This window comes from Anarhichas minor, unplaced genomic scaffold (assembly GCF_050575085.1).
Source record: "Anarhichas minor isolate MPS153535 unplaced genomic scaffold, ASM5057508v1 ptg000034l, whole genome shotgun sequence".
NCBI classification, from domain to species: domain Eukaryota; kingdom Metazoa; phylum Chordata; class Actinopteri; order Perciformes; family Anarhichadidae; genus Anarhichas; species Anarhichas minor.
Window position 1 is genome coordinate 537,171 of NW_027466480.1, and position 21,742 is coordinate 558,912.

The window sequence follows — 21,742 nt, forward strand, 5'->3', positions numbered from 1 at the left end:
TAGCTGCTGTTTGTGCATGACTGCAGCAGTATTTACATTGTGTTTGGTGATTAAATAGAGTGAATAGGAATACTGGATACTTGATACTCAACTCAGGGTTAGTTTAATGAAAAGCTCAAATACTGAACATTACTTTGGCTACACTAACAACTTGTTTGAAGCTCCTTATATCCATTCCCTTCTTCTATGAGGCATTTAGTGCTGTAAAATTGTGGGTGGGTATTAATAATTGGAAAAGACTGGAAATAACCAAATCTCAGATACTGACAAAAAAAACATGAATATTTAGTATTTTTATTGGGTTTGATCATTTATTTATGTGGAGTTCAAAGTCTGCAATGGCCAATATTAAATAAATTAATAATATTATTCCCAATGCTCAGTTCAAATTAACACTGGCTTGGTAAATTACACTTTTTAGTATTTTCCACTCAAGTCTATATCAATAGTTTCATTCATGCTTTTTATGACTCAGCTCTGTCAGTCAGAAACGAAACTTGAGTTGTGCATTGTGCATACTTTGCTACATACTTTGCATTGTGCATACTTTGCATACAATACTGGATACTTGATACTCAACTCAGGGTTAGTTTAATGAAAAGCTCAAATACTGAACATTACTTTGGCTACACTAACAACTTGTCTTCTAGAAAAAAAAGCTCCTTATGTCCATTCCCTTCTTCTACGAGGCATTTAATGCTGTAAAATTGTGGGTGGATATTAATAATTGCAAAAGACTCAGCTCAGCTGGAAAGAAACATATACCCCGTCCAGAAAATGGGTTTTTCTGTTCACCTGATATTTACTATTTTTATCATTTATTTAAGTGTAGTACAAAGTCTGCAATGGCCAATATTAAATAAATAAATAATATTATTCCCAATGCTCAGTTCAAATTAATATTGGCTTGGTAAATTACACTTTTTAGTATTTTCCACTCAAGTCTACATCAATAGTTTCATTCATTTGCAAATTTATATAAATTAAAAAGGTTAGGGAGAAAACAGGGAGTAAACTAACATTACCGCTCTAATCCTTGATATATTCTTCAGGTGATAGTAGGCTGATATAAAGAGTTAACACCGGCAACGGAATCCCCTACTTATGTAATTGCACTTCTTATGTCCCTGCTGGTAAATAGACCATTATGTTTAATGAGGAAGAAAATACAACAAAGTAGAATACAGAAAATGAAATAAAGTTTATTTTTTCACATTTTCTATTAAAATTAAAATTTAGAAAATTAACATTTTCTAAAAGTTAAAAGTTAAATTGAAAGTTTGAAATAAAGTTTTCAAAAATTATACTTAAAAAAAACTGTTTAGAAAAACAAAGCACTGATATATTTTACAATTAGTTTACCTACTTTAAAGTGAAGGGGGTGTTCAAGAGCTTAAAATAAACTTCTGTTGAAGTAATGATTAAGCAAAAATCAAGACCTGGCCATATAAACTGAAACCTGAAACATCAGATGATATACAACATATGGTATATGATGGGCTGTCTGCCTTACCACACTTGGTACGTATACCATATTTAACTTTCACTGTGTCATCAAGATCTGACTCAGTATAAAGGCAACTCAAGGACACGACTATTTGTGCCACTGAAGACCAGAGTTCCTGCCTGTGGTAATATCGTGCTCTCTTAAGATTGAGATAATAACTTGTCTGTTCTGTGCCACTGTGAACCCCTACAAGTGGCTCCCAGTGTACGATGCTGAATGTGTATCTGCCTATAGAGGCAAGAAGCGTATGGAGGCTCCACCCCACATCTTCTCTGTCTCTGACAACGCTTATCAGTTCATGGCAACTGGTAAGTCATTATCACAACAATGTAGAGGATATCACTGTATGAGATTTATGTTGCAGAGAAACATAGTTAATTCTTTTTGTTTCTTATTTAACAGATAGGGAGAACCAACAATTGTAAATGAACCAAACTTACGTGATCAAGACTGACTGTCTTGATCACGTAAGTTTGGTTCATTTACAATTGTTGACTTTGTTGAAGATAGTCAAATATCTTGATCAAATTCTTATAAGTCTGTGTCTATGCCTAGTGGAGAATCTGGTGCTGGAAAGACTGTGAACACCAAGCGTGTCATCCAGTACTTTGCAACAATCTCAGTTGGTGGAGAAGGGAAGAAGAGAGACACATCAAAGGTATGTTCTTGATGATTACAATTCAGGGTTCTTTACCAATGGAACATTTTCCAAAGTGATTTTCTGATATCGCTTCTAATACTGGATTATAGGGGTCACTGGAGGATCAGATTATTGCAGCCAATCCCCTGCTGGAGGCCTACGGTAATGCCAAAACTGTGAGGAATGACAACTCTTCTCGTTTTGTAAGTATGAAACAATTTCTACACATGTGAGAGGCCTTGTTACTGATTGTCCATGTAGAGGGACATTAAGAATCCCTTTGTTCCAAACAGGGTAAATTCATCAGAATCCATTTCGGCGCAACTGGCAAACTGGCTAGTGCTGACATTGAGACATGTAAGTAATAATACTCCTTGTACATACAAATGACTAAAATTGAAAATTGGCCTAGCTGTGACTTATAAACAATATTTGTAGATCTGCTGGAGAAGTCTAGAGTGACATTCCAGCTTCCTGCTGAAAGAGGCTACCACATCTTCTACCAGATGATGACCGGCCACAAACCTGAGCTGCTTGGTAAACAGATTGAGATGTTGCAACATTTCACCTACTGTTTTCATACGAAACAAAATTATTGACATTTTCAACCTTTTTTGGTGACCAGATTTGGCACTCCTCACAACCAACCCCTACGACTTCCCCATGTGCAGCATGGGTCAGATCGCTGTGGCCAGCATTGATGACAAAGTTGAGCTGGAAGCCACTGATGCGAGTGATCTTCACTTCAAACTATTGAAATATATTTAGTGCAATACATGCAAAACTGCTCTTTTAAGTGCATTTTCTAAAGTGATTATGTTTTGTGTGGACACATATTTTGAATTCAGAATGCTATTGATATCCTGGGCTTCACAAATGATGAGAAGATGAGCATCTACAAGATGACTGGTGCAGTGCTCCACCATGGTAGCATGAAGTTCAAGCAGAAACAGCGTGAGGAGCAGGCTGAGCCTGATGGCACAGAGGGTGAGTAGCTTGGGAACAACAGTATTAAGATAAATAGAGTTCCTAATCACACTGGTTTCTGTTCATATCATGATGGAAATCACTGAATTATTTTCAGAGGCTGACAAGGTTGCTTACTTGCTGGGTCTGAACTCCGCTGACATGCTGAAAGCTCTGTGCTATACCAGAGTGAAGGTCGGAAATGAGTATGTCACCAAGGGACAGACTGTACCTCAGGTAAACATGAATTATCCATATTCAATATCCTACTATTTGAAAAAATATTAGTTATATTAGTTCTACTAAAATAATGTATTACAGGGTTCACTCGATACAATAAAAGCCATGTAAGTGTACAATGTTACTACTTAAAGTTTTATCGATTATCTGGTGTCTTTTTTTGGGGGGGGGGGGGGGGTCCCTACAGAGGATGTCATATGTGCACAGATTGTAAAGCTCTCTGAGGCAAATTTGACTATAAAAAATGTATTGAATTGAATCTTAGATGCATTCTTTTTATTTAGGATTTTTTTGTCATTTATCTCAATAGAATGATTTATAAAAAACACCAATAATCTATTATTTTACAAAACGGTTAACTTATCAAATCACATCGTTATTTCATTCAGGTGGGTAACTCAGTGCCTGCCCTGGCCAAGTCTATCTATGAGAAGATGTTCTTGTGGATGGTCATCCGTATCAACCAGATGTTGGACACTAAACAAGCAAGGCAGTACTACATTGGTGTCCTGGATATCGCTGGGTTTGAAATCTTTGACGTAAGTTTATATTCCAACAATTGAGCAGCCAATACTTTTAATGACATAATCATTCTTATTAACAGAAAGAGGTTATGTGTCCTTGCAGTTCAACACATTGGAGCAGCTGTGCATCAACTTCACCAATGAGAAACTGCAACAGTTCTTCAACCACACCATGTTTGTCCTGGAGCAAGAGGAGTACAAGAAGGAGGGTATTATCTGGGAGTTCATTGACATTGGCATGGACTTGGCTGCCTGCATCGAGCTGATTGAAAAGGTAATCAATTCATTTTGTGATATAATTTTCCTTAATTTCACTTAATAACTTGACCCCCCCACACAGCGTTACAGCGATAGGCTCCATTGAAAAAGAAGATCCGCCTTTGTGAAGACATGAACATCTAATCCTCGAATAAAATATGAGCTCCAACTTTGTAAATTAAATTTCCCGAAAAAATAGTTTTCTCATCATTGGTGCGATACAGTATTTGTTCATGTAAAATTATTCAGCTACGAACTCACGGTGCACATTCTTGTTACTAAGGCTCCAAGTCCATTCTACATTTTTCAAACAGGAAAAAGCTTGCCCAGCGCCTTCAGGAGGCTGAGGAGCAGATTGAGGCAGTGAATTCCAAGTGTGCTTCTCTTGAGAAAACCAAACAGAGGCTCCAGAGTGAGGTGGAGGACCTCATGATTGATGTGGAGAGGGCCAACAGTCTCGCAGCCAACCTTGACAAGAAGCAGAGGAACTTTGACAAGGTAGCATTATTTACTTTTTGTGGCCAAGCCATACAAACTATAACATAGATATATATATATTTGTCTTTATAGTGCTACACAACCAACTGAACTGTAGTAATTGTGCTATTCAGGTGTTGGCAGAGTGGAAACAGAAGTATGAGGAGGGTCAGGCAGAGCTTGAGGGAGCACAGAAGGAGGCTCGTTCTCTCAGCACTGAGCTGTTCAAGATGAAGAACTCTTATGAGGAAGCTCTGGATCACCTGGAAACCATGAAGCGTGAAAACAAGAACCTGCAACGTGAGTTCAACATAATGTAAAATGTTCATTGTATTCAACACGTGTATGTGTTAGAATACAGTATTTATATGTACACTTCAAGGCTTAACAATATTAAACAAATGTATCTATCTGCAGAGGAGATCTCAGATCTGACTGAACAGATTGGTGAGACTGGCAAGAGCATCCATGAGCTGGAGAAGTCCAAGAAGCAGGTGGAGACAGAGAAGTGTGAGATCCAGACAGCTCTTGAAGAGGCTGAGGTACATATTTTTTCCTGGGGAGATCTTCTGAAAAAAATTGCAAATAGTAAAAAAAAAGCATAAATGGATTGAAGGCAGTGATGAATATTTCATTCTTTGATATCGTCAGGGAACTCTGGAACACGAAGAGTCTAAGATCCTGCGTGTCCAGTTGGAGCTCAACCAGATCAAGGGTGAGGTGGACAGGAAGCTGGCAGAGAAAGATGAGGAGATGGAGCAGATCAAGAGGAACAGCCAGAGAGTGATTGACTCCATGCAGAGCACTCTGGACTCTGAGGTCAGGAGCAGGAACGATGCCCTGAGGATCAACAAGAAGATGGAGGGAGACCTGAATGAGATGGAGGTCCAGCTGAGCCACGCCAATCGCCAGGCTGCTGAGTCCCAGAAGCAGCTGAGGAATGTGCAGGCACAGTTTAAGGTATTGTAAGACACAGAGTTGTTCCACAGTCTACGGTCAGTACAGGGACATTTCGACATTCATAATATTTTCATGGTATTTTTTCACTAGGATGCACAACTGCACCTTGACGATGCTGTTAGAGCCCAGGAAGACTTCAAGGAACAAGCTGCCATGGTGGAACGCAGGAACGGTCTCATGGTAGCTGAAATTGAGGAACTTAGAGCTGCTCTGGAGCAGACAGAGAGAAGCCGCAAAATGGCAGAGCAGGAGCTGGTGGACGCCAGTGAGCGTGTTGGACTTCTGCACTCTCAGGTGAACAAACTCCTTTAATTTCTTCAATAAATCAAATGTCTAATGAGATTTACAATAACCTAAAATCAGGCACTTAACTGAGAAAATCATTTTATCTTTTAGAACACAAGCCTCATGAACACCAAGAAGAAGCTTGAGACTGATCTGGTCCAGGTCCAGGGTGAAGTGGATGACACTATTCAGGAAGCAAGGAATGCAGAGAAGGCCAAGAAGGCCTTTGTAGGTTTAAATTTTGTTCTTACTTTAACTCCAATGTGTTTTTTAAAGATATTGCTAAATAACATGTTATGCTGTCTCCTCTAGGCTGCTATGATGGCTGAAGAGCTGAAGAAGGAGCTGGAGACAGAGGTTGAGGCTGAGCAGAGACGTGGAGTAGATGCTGTTAAGGGTGTCCGCAAATATGAGATGAGAGTGAAGGAGCTCACCTATCAGGTACAGTCACTTTGATAGTTAAAATGTACAGGACTAAATTATCCAATATACTTACCATTAAAGACATTTTAACTTGCACATCTACATTGTCTATTACAGACTGAAGAGGACAAGAAAAATGGCTCCAGGCTGCAGGGTCTGGTTGACAAGTTGCAACTCAAGGTGAAGGCCTACAAGAGGCAGGCTGAGGAAGCGGTAAGGATAACATATTTATTTTTTAAACAATGCAAACTTGATATTATGGCAGATTTGTTTGACCTTTATGTCAATCTCTGTGTTTTTTTAGGAAGAGCAAGCCAACGTTCATCTATCCAAGTGCAGGAAGGTCCAACATGAGCTGGAGGAGGCTGAGGAGCGTGCTGACATTGCAGAGTCCCAGGTCAACAAGCTGAGAGCAAAGAGCCGTGACTCTGGCAAGGTAACTAACATTCAGCTTGATGAAAATTAAATCGATTGAAATTACAACTATTTTAATGTAAATCACGTAACACTTAAGTCATGACTGAAAAAAAGTTACGATATAGCCTCAAACTTCAGAAAATTTGCATTGTCTGTGTTGTTTTGATCTAATTGTGTCCTCCAAGTCACTGTAATCCCAACGTGAACATTTCGCATGAGCATGAATGAATAGTTGGCTTAATTCAATATACATTTGCTCTGAGAAACCATCTTTAGAGGTCAATGCTTTTGAATGAGACGGTTCAATAACTTCTGGCATCTCAGAAACACCCTCACTCTGATCAAAACACATCTAGCCACAAAATGTAAAGTGTAAGAGAGGAGTTTAATGAGTGTCATACGAATATTTAACAGAGAGTGCATTCCAACCTTTCAGAGAATAATCAACCTCCACACTCAGTGTTCTTCTGTCAGATAAGAAAAATGAGTATCCTAATAAGTGGACAAACTGATAGTGCTTCAAGAATCTTTGTTTTTAATTGATTTATCTCTTTTTCTGCATTAATAGTGTCTTTACAGTTTGGATTCTTTCTGTGCTTGTTTCGTGCTATGGTGCCTCATACAACTGAATGAGGCACGAAATGAAAATGAAAAACTCAAAATTAAATAAAAATAAGTCAAGAAAAAAGTAAATATATATATGTATGTATATTTAAGTCATCCATGACTTACTTAGATCATTTTGTTTAAATTGTTGATCGCAATAAGATTCTGTAAATTGAAAATATATAAAAAGTTAAAAGTTAAATTGAAAGTTTGATATAAAGTTTTCAAAAATGATACTTTAAAAAACTGTTTAGAAAAACAAAGCACTGATATATTTTACACACTCCGGTCCAGTAGGTGGCGGCATGCACCTTAAACGTTGGTTTTTAGTCTGCCATTAAACTCAAAGAAGAAGAAGAAGAACAACAAGAAGCAGAAGAAGACTCATCTCCCGGTAGCCTACAAAGCTATTGAAGTTGTGAACAGCTATTGAACAGAAACTACTGGACACTGTTTTAAACCCTGAAGTCCGGATACAAAGAGCACGTGGGTTGACTTCAGTTCTTCTCTCAGTTCTCAAACACTGTTCATCCTCCGGCTGATCACTTTTAATGTAGTTTGGAGTGAGACTCTGTTGATTCAATGAATCTTTTTCTTCTGATCTATTCTCTCAGCTTCTAGATAACAGAAAATATTTACACTTAAAGTACAAGTTTGTTCTTTGATATGGTCACATAAGAGTTGATTACAACATTTAAGCTTAATTTACAGAATTAATACTAGTTACTTGCATAGTCTATCTATTTCTTACATATTTTAAATATGAACTATCTCAGCTGCAGAACGGTACCAAACGGTTGGATATAAATCAGTGAATACAACCTGATCAATGATAGAATGAACTCGAAAATTTTGCAAGAAATTTTGACAGTGTGGCTCCTACTGCACGAAGACGTCGCAATATATGAAGCTTTGCGTAAGTTCATGCAGGACACAGAAGTCATACGTCCCCAGCTGTAACCAGCTGACAGCCAGCCGATCGAATCGTAGCTTCCAATCAGCCACACACCAATCACAGCCCACTCTCACTTCAAGGAGGTTTATTTAAATATGACTCCCTCCTCACTGATTCATTCTACATCTACGCTGTTACAGACCGCACTGCTGGCGAAGCTTTGCCTCCTCCACCCCAGCCTCCACCCCTTTTTTAGTTCATCTTCTGGCAATAGTTGAAATGTATTTAAAAAATGTACTTCTGGCTCATTCCTGTAAACCCGTGGGGGTTATTGCTCGGTGCTCCTTGTCTTAGCTTGGTAGCTGCTGGCTTATCCGGGGAGCATTCAAAGAGCGGAGCCATCGTCGCCAAGTATAACTGTATTTCCATTTGTTGCAATAAATGGTTAAAATCTATGAACGCCAATATTACCGGTCGTCACTAAGCATGTATTTTCAAGGTACACCACATGATGGCAGGTAAAAATAAAAGTGTACGTACAGGAGACTATTTGCTCAATACTAAAATGTTTTTGTAACATCTCTGTATGTGTTTACTGTTTTCCTGCAGACGTCCAGCAGCTGTTGGTGGTTAGAGAAGAGGTTCCCCCTGAGCAGCAGGACTGGAGCTCCAGTCTGGACCAGGAGGACCGAGGGCCCCCACACATTAAAGAGGAACAGGAGGACCCAGAGCCCCCACGCATTAAAGAGGAACAGGAGGACCCAGAGCCCCCATGCATTAAAGAGGAACAGGAGGAACTCTGGACCAGTCAGGAAGGAGAGCAGCTTCAAGGGCTGGAGGAGGCTGATGTCAAGTTCTCATTCACTCCTGTGAAGAGTGAAGATGATGAAGAGGAGGCTCAGTCCTCAGAGCTTCATCAAAGACAAACTGAACAGATGGAAATAGAAGCTGATGGAGAGGACTGTGGAGGAGCAGAACCAGGCAGGAACTTAGATCCAGATAGACATCCAGAACCAGATACTGATGACAAGACTGGAGATGCTTCTGACACTGAGACCAGAGAACCTCCGTCAGGTTTAAACTCTTTGAAACCTGATAACGTCCTTGTCAGTGATTCAAGATGTAGTGCTGGTGAGAAACTTTTTAGATGTTCTGAGTGTGAGAAAACATTTGGCACCAGAGTAAATCTGAAGACACACATGAGAATCCACACAGGAGAGAAACCTTTCAGCTGCTCAGTATGTGAGAAATCTTTTACACAGAAACATGTTTTACAGCAACACATGAGAATCCACACAGGAGAGAAACCTTACAGCTGCTCAGTTTGTGATCAAGGTTTCATTGGAAGTGGAAATCTGAAGAGACACATGAGAATCCACACAGGAGAGAAACCTTACAGCTGCTCAGTATGTGAGAAATCTTTTACACAGAAACATGTTTTACAGATACATATGAGAATCCACACAGGAGAGAAACCTTACAGCTGCTCAGTTTGCAAGAATTATTTTGCACAGAATGGAGATTTAAAGACACATGAGAATCCACACGGGAGAGAAACCTTACAGCTGCTCAGTTTGTAAAAAATCTTTTGCACGTAAACATATTTTACAGACACACATGAAAACTCACACAAGAGAGAAACCTTTCAGCTGCTCAGTTTGTGATAACAGATTTATGAGCAACAGAGGTCTAAAGGTACACATGAAAACTCACACAGGAAAGAATCCCCTTTAGCCCTTTTACCCAATCACCCTTCCGCATATCCCTTCGAGCGGTGGGCCCATAGGGCGGCGGCTCAATGTAGATTTTTTCGGGTTGTTCCTGGTCGAACCATATGTCTCATGTCCCGGAAACCAGAGCCTCACCAGCAGTAATATGCTTTTTGTTTCTTTCTTGTTTAATCTAAATGATTGATTGAAGGGTAAATATGGAGACAAGTGTATTGGCAGACAGATGAGTTCATGTATGTGTTTGGAGACAATAAAATGTTTTGCTTTTCCATCTCAATAAAAAGAGAATAATAAAACAAAAGATATCCACTCACAGCAACCGTTGCATACACAAACTACCAAGCAGACCTATCCGAGAAGTTCAGGAAAAGTTCATTCTTTGAAGTAGTTTCCCCGTACTCCTCACTTTAATTATTTATTAGATTAGTATGAAGGGGCAAAGATACAAACGTTTAATAGTCATGTCGATCTTCCAGAAAAGGGCGTTGATTTTACTGACTCAGCTCAGTTAAGTGATTCATGTATTTTCTTAAATTCTCACTTTTTTATTATTTTTTTTTCTGCTGTTTCTAAAAGAATATATAAATGTATTGTCAGACTATTGAGATTATTAGACATTTAGCCACAACAACTGCTGGATGCACAGAAACTACCAAGTCATCAGAAGTGACCGTTGATATTTACTGACTTCAGTGTCCGTCAGCGTGGATACAAATGAAGTTAAATTACACGTAATAATACTGTAGCAGCACATTAGCTGACATAGATACTGAAACTATAAAGTAACATAATATTAAATGACTAAGGCTACATCCATACTACTCCGTTTCTATTTGGAAGCAGATTTTTCAAATAGAAACGATCTCCGTCCACACGGGCGTTTCAGCATCATTTTCGAATTGATCTGCGTCCACACGGCAGCCTTCGAAGACGGACAGCACGTGACCATTAACGTACACTGGGCATGCGCGTGACGGTGTAAACAGGAAGTGGATTGGTTGCTTAGTTTAAAAAAATACGACAGAGTAATAAAGTAGTCTTTAATAATGAAAGGTTGTATTTGATACTTAAGATCTTCCTCTAAAATAGTCCTCTATAAACTCAAACAGACAGTTCGTGGAAAGTTTTAGAAGTTTTATTTTTCAGACTTAGTTACAGCGCTGCGGGTCTTTCTCTATCTCTCTCTCTCACATCAAATTTACTTTAAAATCAACACTTACATGTAAACGTTTACTAGATTATGGTCTATAAATGTGGTCAACACACATCTCTCACTCTATTCTGCTCTTGCTTTGTGCAGGAAAGCTTAGCAGATCGCTAACAGTAGATCCGTGAAATAAAGACCATGGAATCCGTAGAAGAGTTTCAAGACTTTAGTGTGAATCTTTCTTATTTGTAAAACTGTGGAAACACAATATGAAATATGGCTTTACAAACTGTCCATATACACATACATGAATACAAAACAACAATCCATGATATAGCCATCATGTAACATGTCCGACTAGCTAGCTTCTAAGCTAATTTTAACATTACCGCCAATGGAGAAATGCTAACCGCGATTAGCATTTAATACAGCTTCTGACGTCCGCTCCATTGGGCTGATGACGCCGCTGGTCACGCCACTCGCTAATCGCTCCAATAACAGCTGCTTCGTCCACATAAATGCAGACTTTTACTACACAACAGCTGCTAGTACAGACAACAAAGCAAGCAACGCTTGAAATTAGTTATCCATGTTGAAATGAATCACTGGTAGCCCAGTTTGTTTTCTTCCGGGTACGGGTCACGTGATAGTGAGTGTGACGAATCAGGTAAGGAGACGTCATGGCTGCTAAGAAACAATCCAGTAGCGAACACGGGTGTGGGCGTCATTTTTTCTAAACACATCAGTTTCCGACCGTCCACACTCAAACGCAACCCCGGAGTTTTCAAACACCTCCAACCTCGGGGGTGTTTTCAAACTCCTTCGTTTAGGGTGCTCCAAAACTCCGGCGTAGTGTGGCGTAGTGTGGTAAACGTAGCAAAACATATGTGTTTCCAAACGTAAGCAGAGTAGTGTGGACATGGCCTTACATCCAGTCTGCTAAGGTTTTCGCCATGATCCCAGTGTGTTCTGGACAGTCTGGTCTCTGCTGCAGCTCTCAGCTGTAACACACACACACACACACACACGCAAGCATCACAGTTAACAGGTAAAAATCTCACAGACAAAAGACATTGTCAACTGTAAGAGATTCTGACCCATTGCAAGCGTGCACCTGCACAGCAAACAGAAGCCCCATTCATGAGTCGACAGTTAGTGTTAATGAGCTGGTACTTTTCAGGTTAGCAAAATCCTTTTCTACTTCTTCAGTTGTCACATCACATATATATATATATATATATATATATACATATATATATATACATATACATATACATATATACATATATACATATATATATATATATATATATATATATATATATATATATACGTATATATATATAATACAATAGCCCAATGTCAGCTGGGATCGGCTCCAGCGCCCCGCGACCCTGAACAGGATAAGCGGTTTGGATAATGAATGAATGAATGAATGAATAGTGCAAACAGAGGTAGTAGTGCAATATTACTTATTTATTGTTCATCAGATTGACGGCCAGTGGAAAGAAGCTGTTCCTGTGTCTGGTGGTTTTGGCGTACAGAGCTCTGTAGCGCCTACCAGAGGGGAGGAGTTGGAACAGCTTGTGTCCAGGGTGTGAAGGGTCTGCAGTGATCTTTCCAGCCCGTTTCCTGACTCTGGAGGTGAACAAGTCCAGGATGGACGGCAGGCTGGAACCAATGATCCTCTCTGCAGACCTGACAATCCGTTGCAGTCTGTTTCTGTCCTGTTTGGTGGTCGATCCAAACCACACAGTGATGGAGGAACAGAGAACAGACTGGATGATGGCTGAGTAAAACAGGATCAGCAGCTCCTGAGGCAGATTGAACTTATTGAGCTGGCGCAGGAAGTACAACCTCTGCTGGGCCTTTTTCCTGATGGTGTTGATGTTGGGAGCCCACTTCAGGTCCTGGGAGATTGTGGATCCCAGAAACTTGAAAGTCTCCACAGCGGACACAGTGTTGTTGAGTATGGTGACGGGGGGCAGTGTTGGGGGGCTCCTCCTGAAGTCCACTGCCATCTCCACAGTTTTGAGCCTGTTTAGCTCCAGGTTGTTCTGATCACACCAGAGGACCAGCTGTTCAACCTCCCGTCTGTACGCAGACTCATCACCGTCCCTGATGAGGCCGATGACCGTTGTGTTGTCTGCGAACTTCAGGAGTTTAACAGACAGGTCCTCTGAGGTGCAGTCGTTGGTGTAGAGGGAGAAGAGCAATGGGGAGAGCACACATCCCTGGGGGGCGCCAGTGCTGATAGTCCGGGTACTGGATGTGATTTTTCCCAGCCTCACCTGCTGCGTCGTGTCAGTCAGGAAGTTTGTGATCCACTGACAGGTGGAGGCTGGCACAGTGAGCTGGGAGAGTTTGGGTTGGAGTATTGCTGGGATGATGGATGATGGTGTTGAACGCAGAGCTGAAGTCCACAAACAGAACACTTGCATATGACCCTGGGGAGTCGAGGTGTTGCAGCATGTAGTGCAGTCCCATGTTGACTGCATCATTCACCGACCTGTTTGCACAGCGGGCAAACTGCAGGGGGTCCAGCAGGGGCCCTGTGATGACCTTCAGATGCAACACCAGTCTCTCAAAGGATTTCATGACCACAGACGTCAGGGCGACGGGCCTGTAGTCATTTAATCCTGTGATTGAGGATTTCTTGGGAACCGGGATGATCGTGGAGCGTTTGAAGCATGAGGGGACTTCACATAGCTCCAGTGATCGGTTGAAGATCTGCGTGAAGATGGGGGCCAGCTGGTCAGCACAGACTTTCAGGCACGAGGGTGACACACCATCTGGGCCTGGTGCCTTCCTGATCTTCTGTCTGTGGAAGAGCCGACTCACATCCTCTTTGCAGATCCTCAGTGCCGGTGGGGGGTCGGTTGGGAGAGGTGAGGAGGAGGCAGGGGGTGTAGATGGTTGTTTGATGATGATGGGGCAGGTTGGGAGGAGATGAATCAAACAGTGATCAGAGAGTCCCAAAGCTGCACGGGGTACTGAGCGATATGCATCCTTTATTACAGTGTAGCAGTGGTCCAGTGTGTTTTTAAACACACTCCAGCAGGATTTTAAAGTAAATTCTTATTTGGACAGGAAGCCAGTGCAAAGACTTCAGAACTGGAGTGATGTGATCCACAATTTTTTTCCAATTTTTGAAGTATTTGTACTTCATTTTTTGTCCATTTTGTTCTACTTTATACTTTTAAATTAACAAAATATATATTTTATTTATTTGTTTGTTGATTTGAAGCTATTATGAGGCTTCGGCAGAGTGAGTTAGTCAAACCAAGGTTGTATCTTCAAATGTTATGCTGTTGTTTTTGTATGAAAATGTTAAAATAAAAAAGAGGTATATACAACAAGTCAAATAACAACTCAACAATAGCAATTAAAGACTAGTCTAGTCTAGACATACAATGTACACCAGAATAATATATGTGATTACGTAATGACACATAATATAAGTATAATATAGTATATGATGTATACTATGTTATTATTTTCATAATTTCCCCATATTTGACAAATATAACACTTAGGCAGGCACCACAGTTCATAGTGGTCTCATTCAATATTTTGGAAGTAGAATTATGCTTAATTATTGCAAATATAACTTGTTTACTTATCACGTATTGTGTTCGGGATTAAAATCACATAATGCAGCATAGTTTATCACATATTGTGTTCCGTAATGAGGTTGCAGATAAACTTGCCAAAAGAGCATTAAACAAAAATGATATTTTAGAAATTTGTTTTGGGAGGTCAGAAGCAAAATCAGTAATACAGCACGGAATTATTACATCTTGGCAGCAAATATGGAATAATGACAATAAGGGTAGAAATTATAACAAAATTCAGACGTCAGTCAGAGTGAGAAGTGATAGAAGTAAAAGTAGAAAAGAAAATGTTACTTTCAGTAGACTAAGGTTCGGACATACAGGACTCAATGACACCTTATACATCATGAAAAAGACAGAGTCAGATAAATGTGAGATATGCAACTGTGAAGAAAGTGTTGAACATGTGCTGATAGAGTGGAGGAAGTTCAGTGAGGAAAGAGAAAGACTGAAGGGCAGAGTGATAGATTTAGGAAGGGAGTGGAGCATCAAAGGACTGTTGGAGATAGGGAACAAACAATTTCAGCTTAAAAGGGCTTTATTTAATTTATGAATGGAACAGGCTTAATATCCAGAATATAATTTCTATATGAGGTTTGTTTTCATGTTTCTTTATTTTCTTTTATTTATAAATAACATTATTATTGTCTTTAAATGATAACTGTCATCAAGTCATGATGTTACACACTCCGGTCCAGTAGATGGCGGCATGCACCTTAAACGTTGGTTTGTAGTCCGCCATTAAACTCAAAGAAGAAGAAAAAGAACACGAAGAAGACTCATCTCCCGGTAGCCTACAAAGCTATCGAAGTTAGCTTAGCATGCTAGCTGGAAACAGACCGACGAGGACGGAAGTTGTCAACACAGCGCTAGTCAGAGTTTAACGGAGAGTAAACGGTGTTTTTAACGGAGCTTGTCTGGAGGAAACGTTTCTGTCGCTGGTGGATTGTTTCCTGGTGTCCTACGGAGCTAATGAAGTTAGCATGCTAGCAGGAAGTAGACGGACCCGAACATAACCTTGTAACCCAGCGCAGGTCAGAGTGAGCAAGCCCTTTGTCTGGAGGAAACGTTTCTGTGGTTTAGTGAAAATGTCTAAAGTCCAAATGCTGAGATGTTTAGTCAACCAGCGACTAACTGCGGCTGCTGAAGATATATTTGGTCTGTTTGAAAGAACGATAGCAGAGTACGAGGAGGAACGTTCTCGTTCAAAAGAGGAGAACGAGCGACAACGGAAACTACTGGACTCTGTTTTAAACCCTGAAGTCCGGATACAAAGAGCACGTGGGTTGACTTAATTTCTTCTCAAACACTCAAACACTGTTCATCCTCCGGCTGATAACTTTTAATGTAGTTTGGAGTGAGACTCGGTTGATTCAATGAATCTTTTTCTTCTGATCTATTCTCTCAGCTTCCAACAGAAAATATTTACACTTAAAGTGCACGTTTGTTCTCTTTGATATGTTCATGGTCACATAAGAGTTGATTACAAAATGTAACCTTAATTTACTGAATTAATACCAGTTACTTACATAGTCTATTTATTTCTTCCATATTTTAAATATGAACTATCTCAGCTGCAGAACGGTACCAAACGGTTGGATATAAATCAGTGAATACAACCTGATCAATGATAGAATGAATTAAACAATCATACAACATAGATAGACCTTGTTATCGTGACACATACAGACCTATGTAGATATACATGTGTTCGGATCTGGCAGGAACAGGTTTGGTTTCTGGCAAGTATGCCGGTGCTGTGGAAGACGTCGTGCCTGGTTCCTGTACCAAAAAAGACGACACCATCTAGCCTCAATGACTACCGACCAGTTGCCCTCACATCTCATGTGATGAAGGTGCTGGAGAGGCTGGTCTTGGCCCACCTTCGACCGCAGGTGAAATCCTCACTGGACACTCTGCAATTTGCATACCAGCCTCATGTGGGGGTGGACGATGCCATCATCTACCTGCTGCAACAAGCTCAGTCGCACCTGGATGGATCCGGTGGCTCTGTGAGAATCACTTTCCTTGATTTCTCCAGTGCATTCAACACCATCCAACCAGTGCTGCTGAGTGAGAAGCTGCGGGTGGTGGGGGTTAACGCGTCCACTGTCTCCTGGATCACTGACTACCTCACAGGTAGACCACAGTTTGTCCGACTGGGCAGTGTGCTGTCTGATGGGGTGGTCAGTGATACTGGAGCCCCACAGGGAACTGTTCTGTCTCCCTTCCTGTTCACCTTGTACACCACTGACTTCCAGTACAACTCTGTGTCATGCCATCTGCAGAAGTTCTCTGATGACTCTGCAGTGGTCGGGTGTATAAGGGACGGACGGGAGGAGGAGTACAGGGCAGTAGTGGATGACTTTGGGGAGTGGGCCGGTAGAAATCACCTGCGTCTGAACGTGGCCAAGACCAGAGAGATGGTGGTCGACTTCAGGAGGAAGACGACGGCTCCACAACCGGTGAAAGTTCTGAGAGAGGATGTGGACATGGTGGAGGAGTACAAGTACCTGGGTGTCTCCATCGACAACAGACTGAACTGGAAGGCCAACATCAACGCTGTGTACAAGAAGGTGATGAGTCGACTCTTTTTCTTGAGGAAACTTCGATCCTTCAACGTGTGCAGCAAGATGTTGGAGATGTTCTACCAGTCTGTACTTCGCCGTAGTCTGCTGGGGGAGCAGCATTGGAGCCGGAGACACCAACAGACTTAATAAACTGATTAAGAAGGCCGGCTCCATCATTGGCTGCAAACAAGACAATCTGAAAGAGGTGGTGGAGAGGAGGACACTGAAGAAATTATTATCCATATTGGATAACCCGGACCACCCTCTTCACCACCTACTGCAGGGACAGCAGAGCACTTTCTCCAACAGACTGATCCAGCTCCGCTGTCACAAGGACAGATACAGGAGAACATTCCTTCCCTCTGCAATAACACTTTACAATAAATCACCTCTGGCCAAATCATCCTCCACATAATTACACACTGCTACACTGTTGGGGTTGACTTTTGTACTACTGTTTTTCACCTAGTTAGTTAATTTAATGCTATTCTATTTCATTGTATATACTGTGCATTTTTGTTTTATCTTATATATTCTATATTCTGATATTTAATTTGTCCTACTCTGTTATTCTATTGTGCATTTTTTAATACTTAATATTTTTGGTTACTCTGCTACTTTGCTTCTTGGTGTGTCTTGCTGCTGTAACATACAAATTTCCCCCTGGGGATGAATAAAGTACCTATCTATCTAAGTATGGAAATTAAATTATTGATCAATAGGATTATTAAAATATCAATGACGGGGACCACCCTGCGATCAGGGACCAATAACCAAACTGGATAGTCTCAATATTGGTGTTCACTCAAAATGTCAATAGTGAACAAACAACAAGCAAGCAACAAACAATCGTGTGTGTGTGTGTGTGTGTAGGAGGGGGGTGGGGTTCTACCTTGACCTTTAGTTTCCTGAGAGCAGTCTTTAGACGAAGTTTATTAGTTCAGATTGTGTCATTGTCACATTTCAGTTTCATCATCTTTACATGGATGTTCTCTACAGCTGACTACCAAGGTGGAGTCCTATTGGTTCAGAAACGGAGCGCACCTATGATGCACGTCCACGGTTATGTTGTGGCTGCTTCTGAAGGTTCTATCCACTGTTTCTACGGTGGCAGGTTTACGTACATTAGTCAACTATAACTGCTCACATGATCAAATCTCAGCCGGACTTTATGGAGGATGCAGGTTCTTTGAATACTTAACAATGTTGGGTAGTGCCACACTTTTTTGCCATGTAAACTATTGATGACCTCATTGCTGCTGGTGCGTTGTGTCTTTCCAATTTGTGTCGGCATGTCTTTTTGGTAACTGTGCACAGGGAGTGTAAGAGGGAATGATGGCAGGAACAAAAGTACGTACAGGAGACTATTTGCTCAATACTAAAATGTCTCTGTATGTGTTTACTGTTTTCCTGCAGACGTCCAGCAGCTGTTGGTGGTTAAAGAAGAGGTTCCCCCTGAGCAGCAGGAGTGGAGCTCCAGTCTGGAACAGGAGGACCCAGAGCCCCCACACATTAAAGAGGAACAGGAGGACCCAGAGCCCCCACACATTAAAGAGGAACAGGAGGACCCAGAGCCCCCACACATTAAAGAGGAACAGGAGGAACTCTGGACCAGTCAGGAGGGAGAGCAGCTTCAAGGTCTGGAGGAGGCTGATGTCAAGTTCTCATTCACTTCTGTGAAGAGTGAGGATGATAAAGAGGAGGCTCAGTCCTCAAAGCTTCATCAAAGACAAACTGAACAGATGGAAACAGAAGCTGATGGAAAGGACTGTGGAGGAGCAGAACCAGACAGGAACTTAGATCCAGATAGACATCCAGAACCAGATGCTGATGACAAGACTGGAGATGCTTCTGACACTGATGACTGGAAGGAGACCAGAGAACCTCAGTCAGGTTTAAACTCTTTGAAACCTGAAAAAGTCCTTGTCAGTGATTCAAGATGTAGTGCTGGTGAGAAACGTTTTAGATGCTCTGAGTGTGAGAAAACATTTGGCACCAGAGGAACTCTAAAGACACACATGAGAATCCACACAGGAGAGAAACCTTACAGTTGCTCAGTTTGTGATCAAGGTTTCATTGGAAGTGGAGATCTGAAGAGACACATGAGAATCCACACAGGAGAGAAACCTTACAGCTGCTCAGTTTGCAAGAGATCTTTTACACAGAGTGGAGATTTAAAGAAACACATGAGAACCCACACAGGAGAGAAACCTTACAGCTGCTCAGTTTGTGATCAAGGTTTCAGTGGAAGTGGAGATCTGAAGAAACACATGAGAACCCACACAGGAGAGAAACCTTACAGCTGCTCAGTTTGTGATCAAGGTTTCATTGGAAGTGGAGATCTGAAGAGACACATGAGAATCCACACAGGAGAGAAACTTTTCAGCTGCTCAGTTTGCAAGAAATCTTTTATACAGAGTGGAGATTTAAAGACACACATGAGAACCCACACAGGAGAGAAACCTTACAGCTGCTCAGTTTGTGATCAAGGTTTCATTGGAAGTGGAGATTTAAAGAAACACATGAGAATCCACACAGGAGAGAAACCTTACAGCTGCTCAGTTTGTAAGAGATCTTTTGCACGTAAACATGTTTTACAGGAGCACATGAGAATCCACACAGGAGAGAAACCTTACAGCTGCTCAGTTTGTGATCACGGTTTCATTGGAAGTGGAGATCTGAAGAGACACATGAGAATCCACACAGGACAGAAACCTTACAGCTGCTCAGTTTGTGATAAAACATTTAAGCGCAACGAAGGTCTAAAGGTACACATAAAAACTCACACAGGAAAGAATCCCCTTTAGCCCTTTTGCCCAATCGCCCTCTACGATACCTCATATCAATAGAGACCGGACCAAACTATGTGTATAAATGTGTGTGTGTAAACCATGAATACAAAATCCTTCTCCTCACTCACAAAGCCCTCCATAATCAGGCCCCCTCCTACCTCACCGACCTGCTTCACCACCACACTCCATCCCGTCGGCTCCGCTCCTCTGATGCCAACCTCCTGTCTCTTCCACTCAGGACCAAGCACCAGACATGGGGTGACAGAGCCTTCTCCATATCTGCCCCCTCCCTCTGGAACTCTCTCCCCAAACATATCCGAGACTGCACTGACCTTTCCACATTCAAATCTTAAATCAAAACCCACTTGTTCAAAATTGCTTTTAATGTGTGACCGATATTGTGTATTTTATGTTTTTAGTGTATTGCTTTTATATATGATTTTAATGTAAAGTGTCTTTGAGTACTCTGAAAAGCGCTATATAAATAAAATGTATTATTATTATTATATGGTACAAACAATGAATAGACGCTGCTGTATTTACATCTAGATGACGTTATTGTGAGTGTTGGTGGAGCAGCTATAATGTTAGCATAGCCTAGTACCGATCCATCCGAGCTCCATTGAGAAAATCGGCATCATTACGTAGTTATTTCGGAGTCCCTTTTTGTCGGTTTATTGCCGTTAAATCGCAGCCAAATCAGTTTATTTTGTGTTCATACAGCTGTAGTAAATAGCGATGTGTGGCTTGCTAGACACAGTGAATACACTTCGATAAAATCCACAGAGCTCCTCTGGACAATGTTATGAACCAGACATGACGGCGTTTAGTTTCCTGGGATATCTGTGACTTCCACAACACGTACTAAGCAGAAATATACTGTAGGTTATTTTTTCCATGGTTAATGGCGGACAGTTGAATGGCTTTCAGGGCCATAAGCCACGCCCCCTCTCCGGCGCGTCCAGCGCGAATGAACACCAACTCTTTTAATAATCGATTTTATCGATTCGTTGTTGCAGCCCTACTTCAGTGTCCGTCAGCGTGGATACAAATGAGGTTAAATTACACATAGTAATACTGTAGCAGCACATTAGCTGACATGGATACTGAAATTATCCATCCATCCATTTTCCACCGCTTATCCGGGGTCGGGTCGCGGTGGCAGCAGGCCGACCCAGACCTCCCTCTCACCGGCAACATGTTCCAGCTCATTCTGGGGGATCCCGAGGCGTTCCCAGGCCAGCTGGGAGATGTAATCTCTCCAGCGTGTTCTGGGTCTTCCCCGGGGTCTCTTCCCAGTTGGACGTGCCTGGAAAACCTCCAGGAGGCATCCTAATTAGATGCCCGAACCACCTCAGCTGACTCCTTTCGACGCGAAGGAGTAGCGGCTCGACTCCAAGCTCCCTCCTGATGACCGAGCTCCTTACCCTATCTCTAAGGCTGAGCCCGGCCAACCTACGGAGGAAACTCATTTCGGCCGCTTGTAGCCGCGACCTTGTCCTTTCGGTCACGACCCAGAGTTCGTGACCATAGGTGAGGGTAGGAACGTAGACCGAGTGGTAAATTGAGAGCTTTGCCTTCCGGCTCAGCTCCCTCTTCACCAAGACGGTCCGGTGCAGCGCCTGCTTTACTGCTGCAGCCGCACCGATCCGCCTGTCGATCTCCCGCTCCATCTTACCCTCACTCGTGAA

At 41.7% G+C, this 21,742-nt stretch overlaps 2 protein-coding genes and 1 pseudogene across 2 annotated transcripts; all 3 read left to right on the forward strand.

The window, feature by feature from the left end:
- Positions 1-38: 38 nt before the first annotated feature.
- LOC142965570 (myosin heavy chain, fast skeletal muscle-like) lies at positions 39-4,241 on the forward strand. Its single transcript, XM_076106562.1, has 13 exons — positions 39-1,631; positions 1,742-1,815; positions 1,910-1,928; positions 2,063-2,165; positions 2,258-2,350; positions 2,441-2,504; positions 2,586-2,684; positions 2,773-2,876; positions 2,996-3,134; positions 3,232-3,350; positions 3,743-3,892; positions 3,981-4,151; positions 4,218-4,241. The coding sequence occupies exons 2-13, from the start codon at positions 1,755-1,757 to the stop codon at positions 4,239-4,241; spliced, it is 1,146 nt and encodes a 381-aa protein (XP_075962677.1). The 5' UTR covers positions 39-1,631; positions 1,742-1,754.
- LOC142965559 (uncharacterized) lies at positions 4,013-9,071 on the forward strand. The gene is made up of 11 exons (XM_076106537.1): positions 4,013-4,151; positions 4,450-4,633; positions 4,747-4,912; positions 5,030-5,154; positions 5,264-5,572; positions 5,663-5,866; positions 5,969-6,085; positions 6,170-6,298; positions 6,398-6,493; positions 6,585-6,716; positions 8,808-9,071. The coding sequence occupies exons 2-11, from the start codon at positions 4,565-4,567 to the stop codon at positions 9,069-9,071; spliced, it is 1,611 nt and encodes a 536-aa protein (XP_075962652.1). The 5' UTR covers positions 4,013-4,151; positions 4,450-4,564.
- A 62-nt stretch (positions 9,072-9,133) lies between these two features.
- On the forward strand, positions 9,134-20,579 carry LOC142965571 (uncharacterized; annotated as a pseudogene).
- Positions 20,580-21,742: the final 1,163 nt, after the last annotated feature.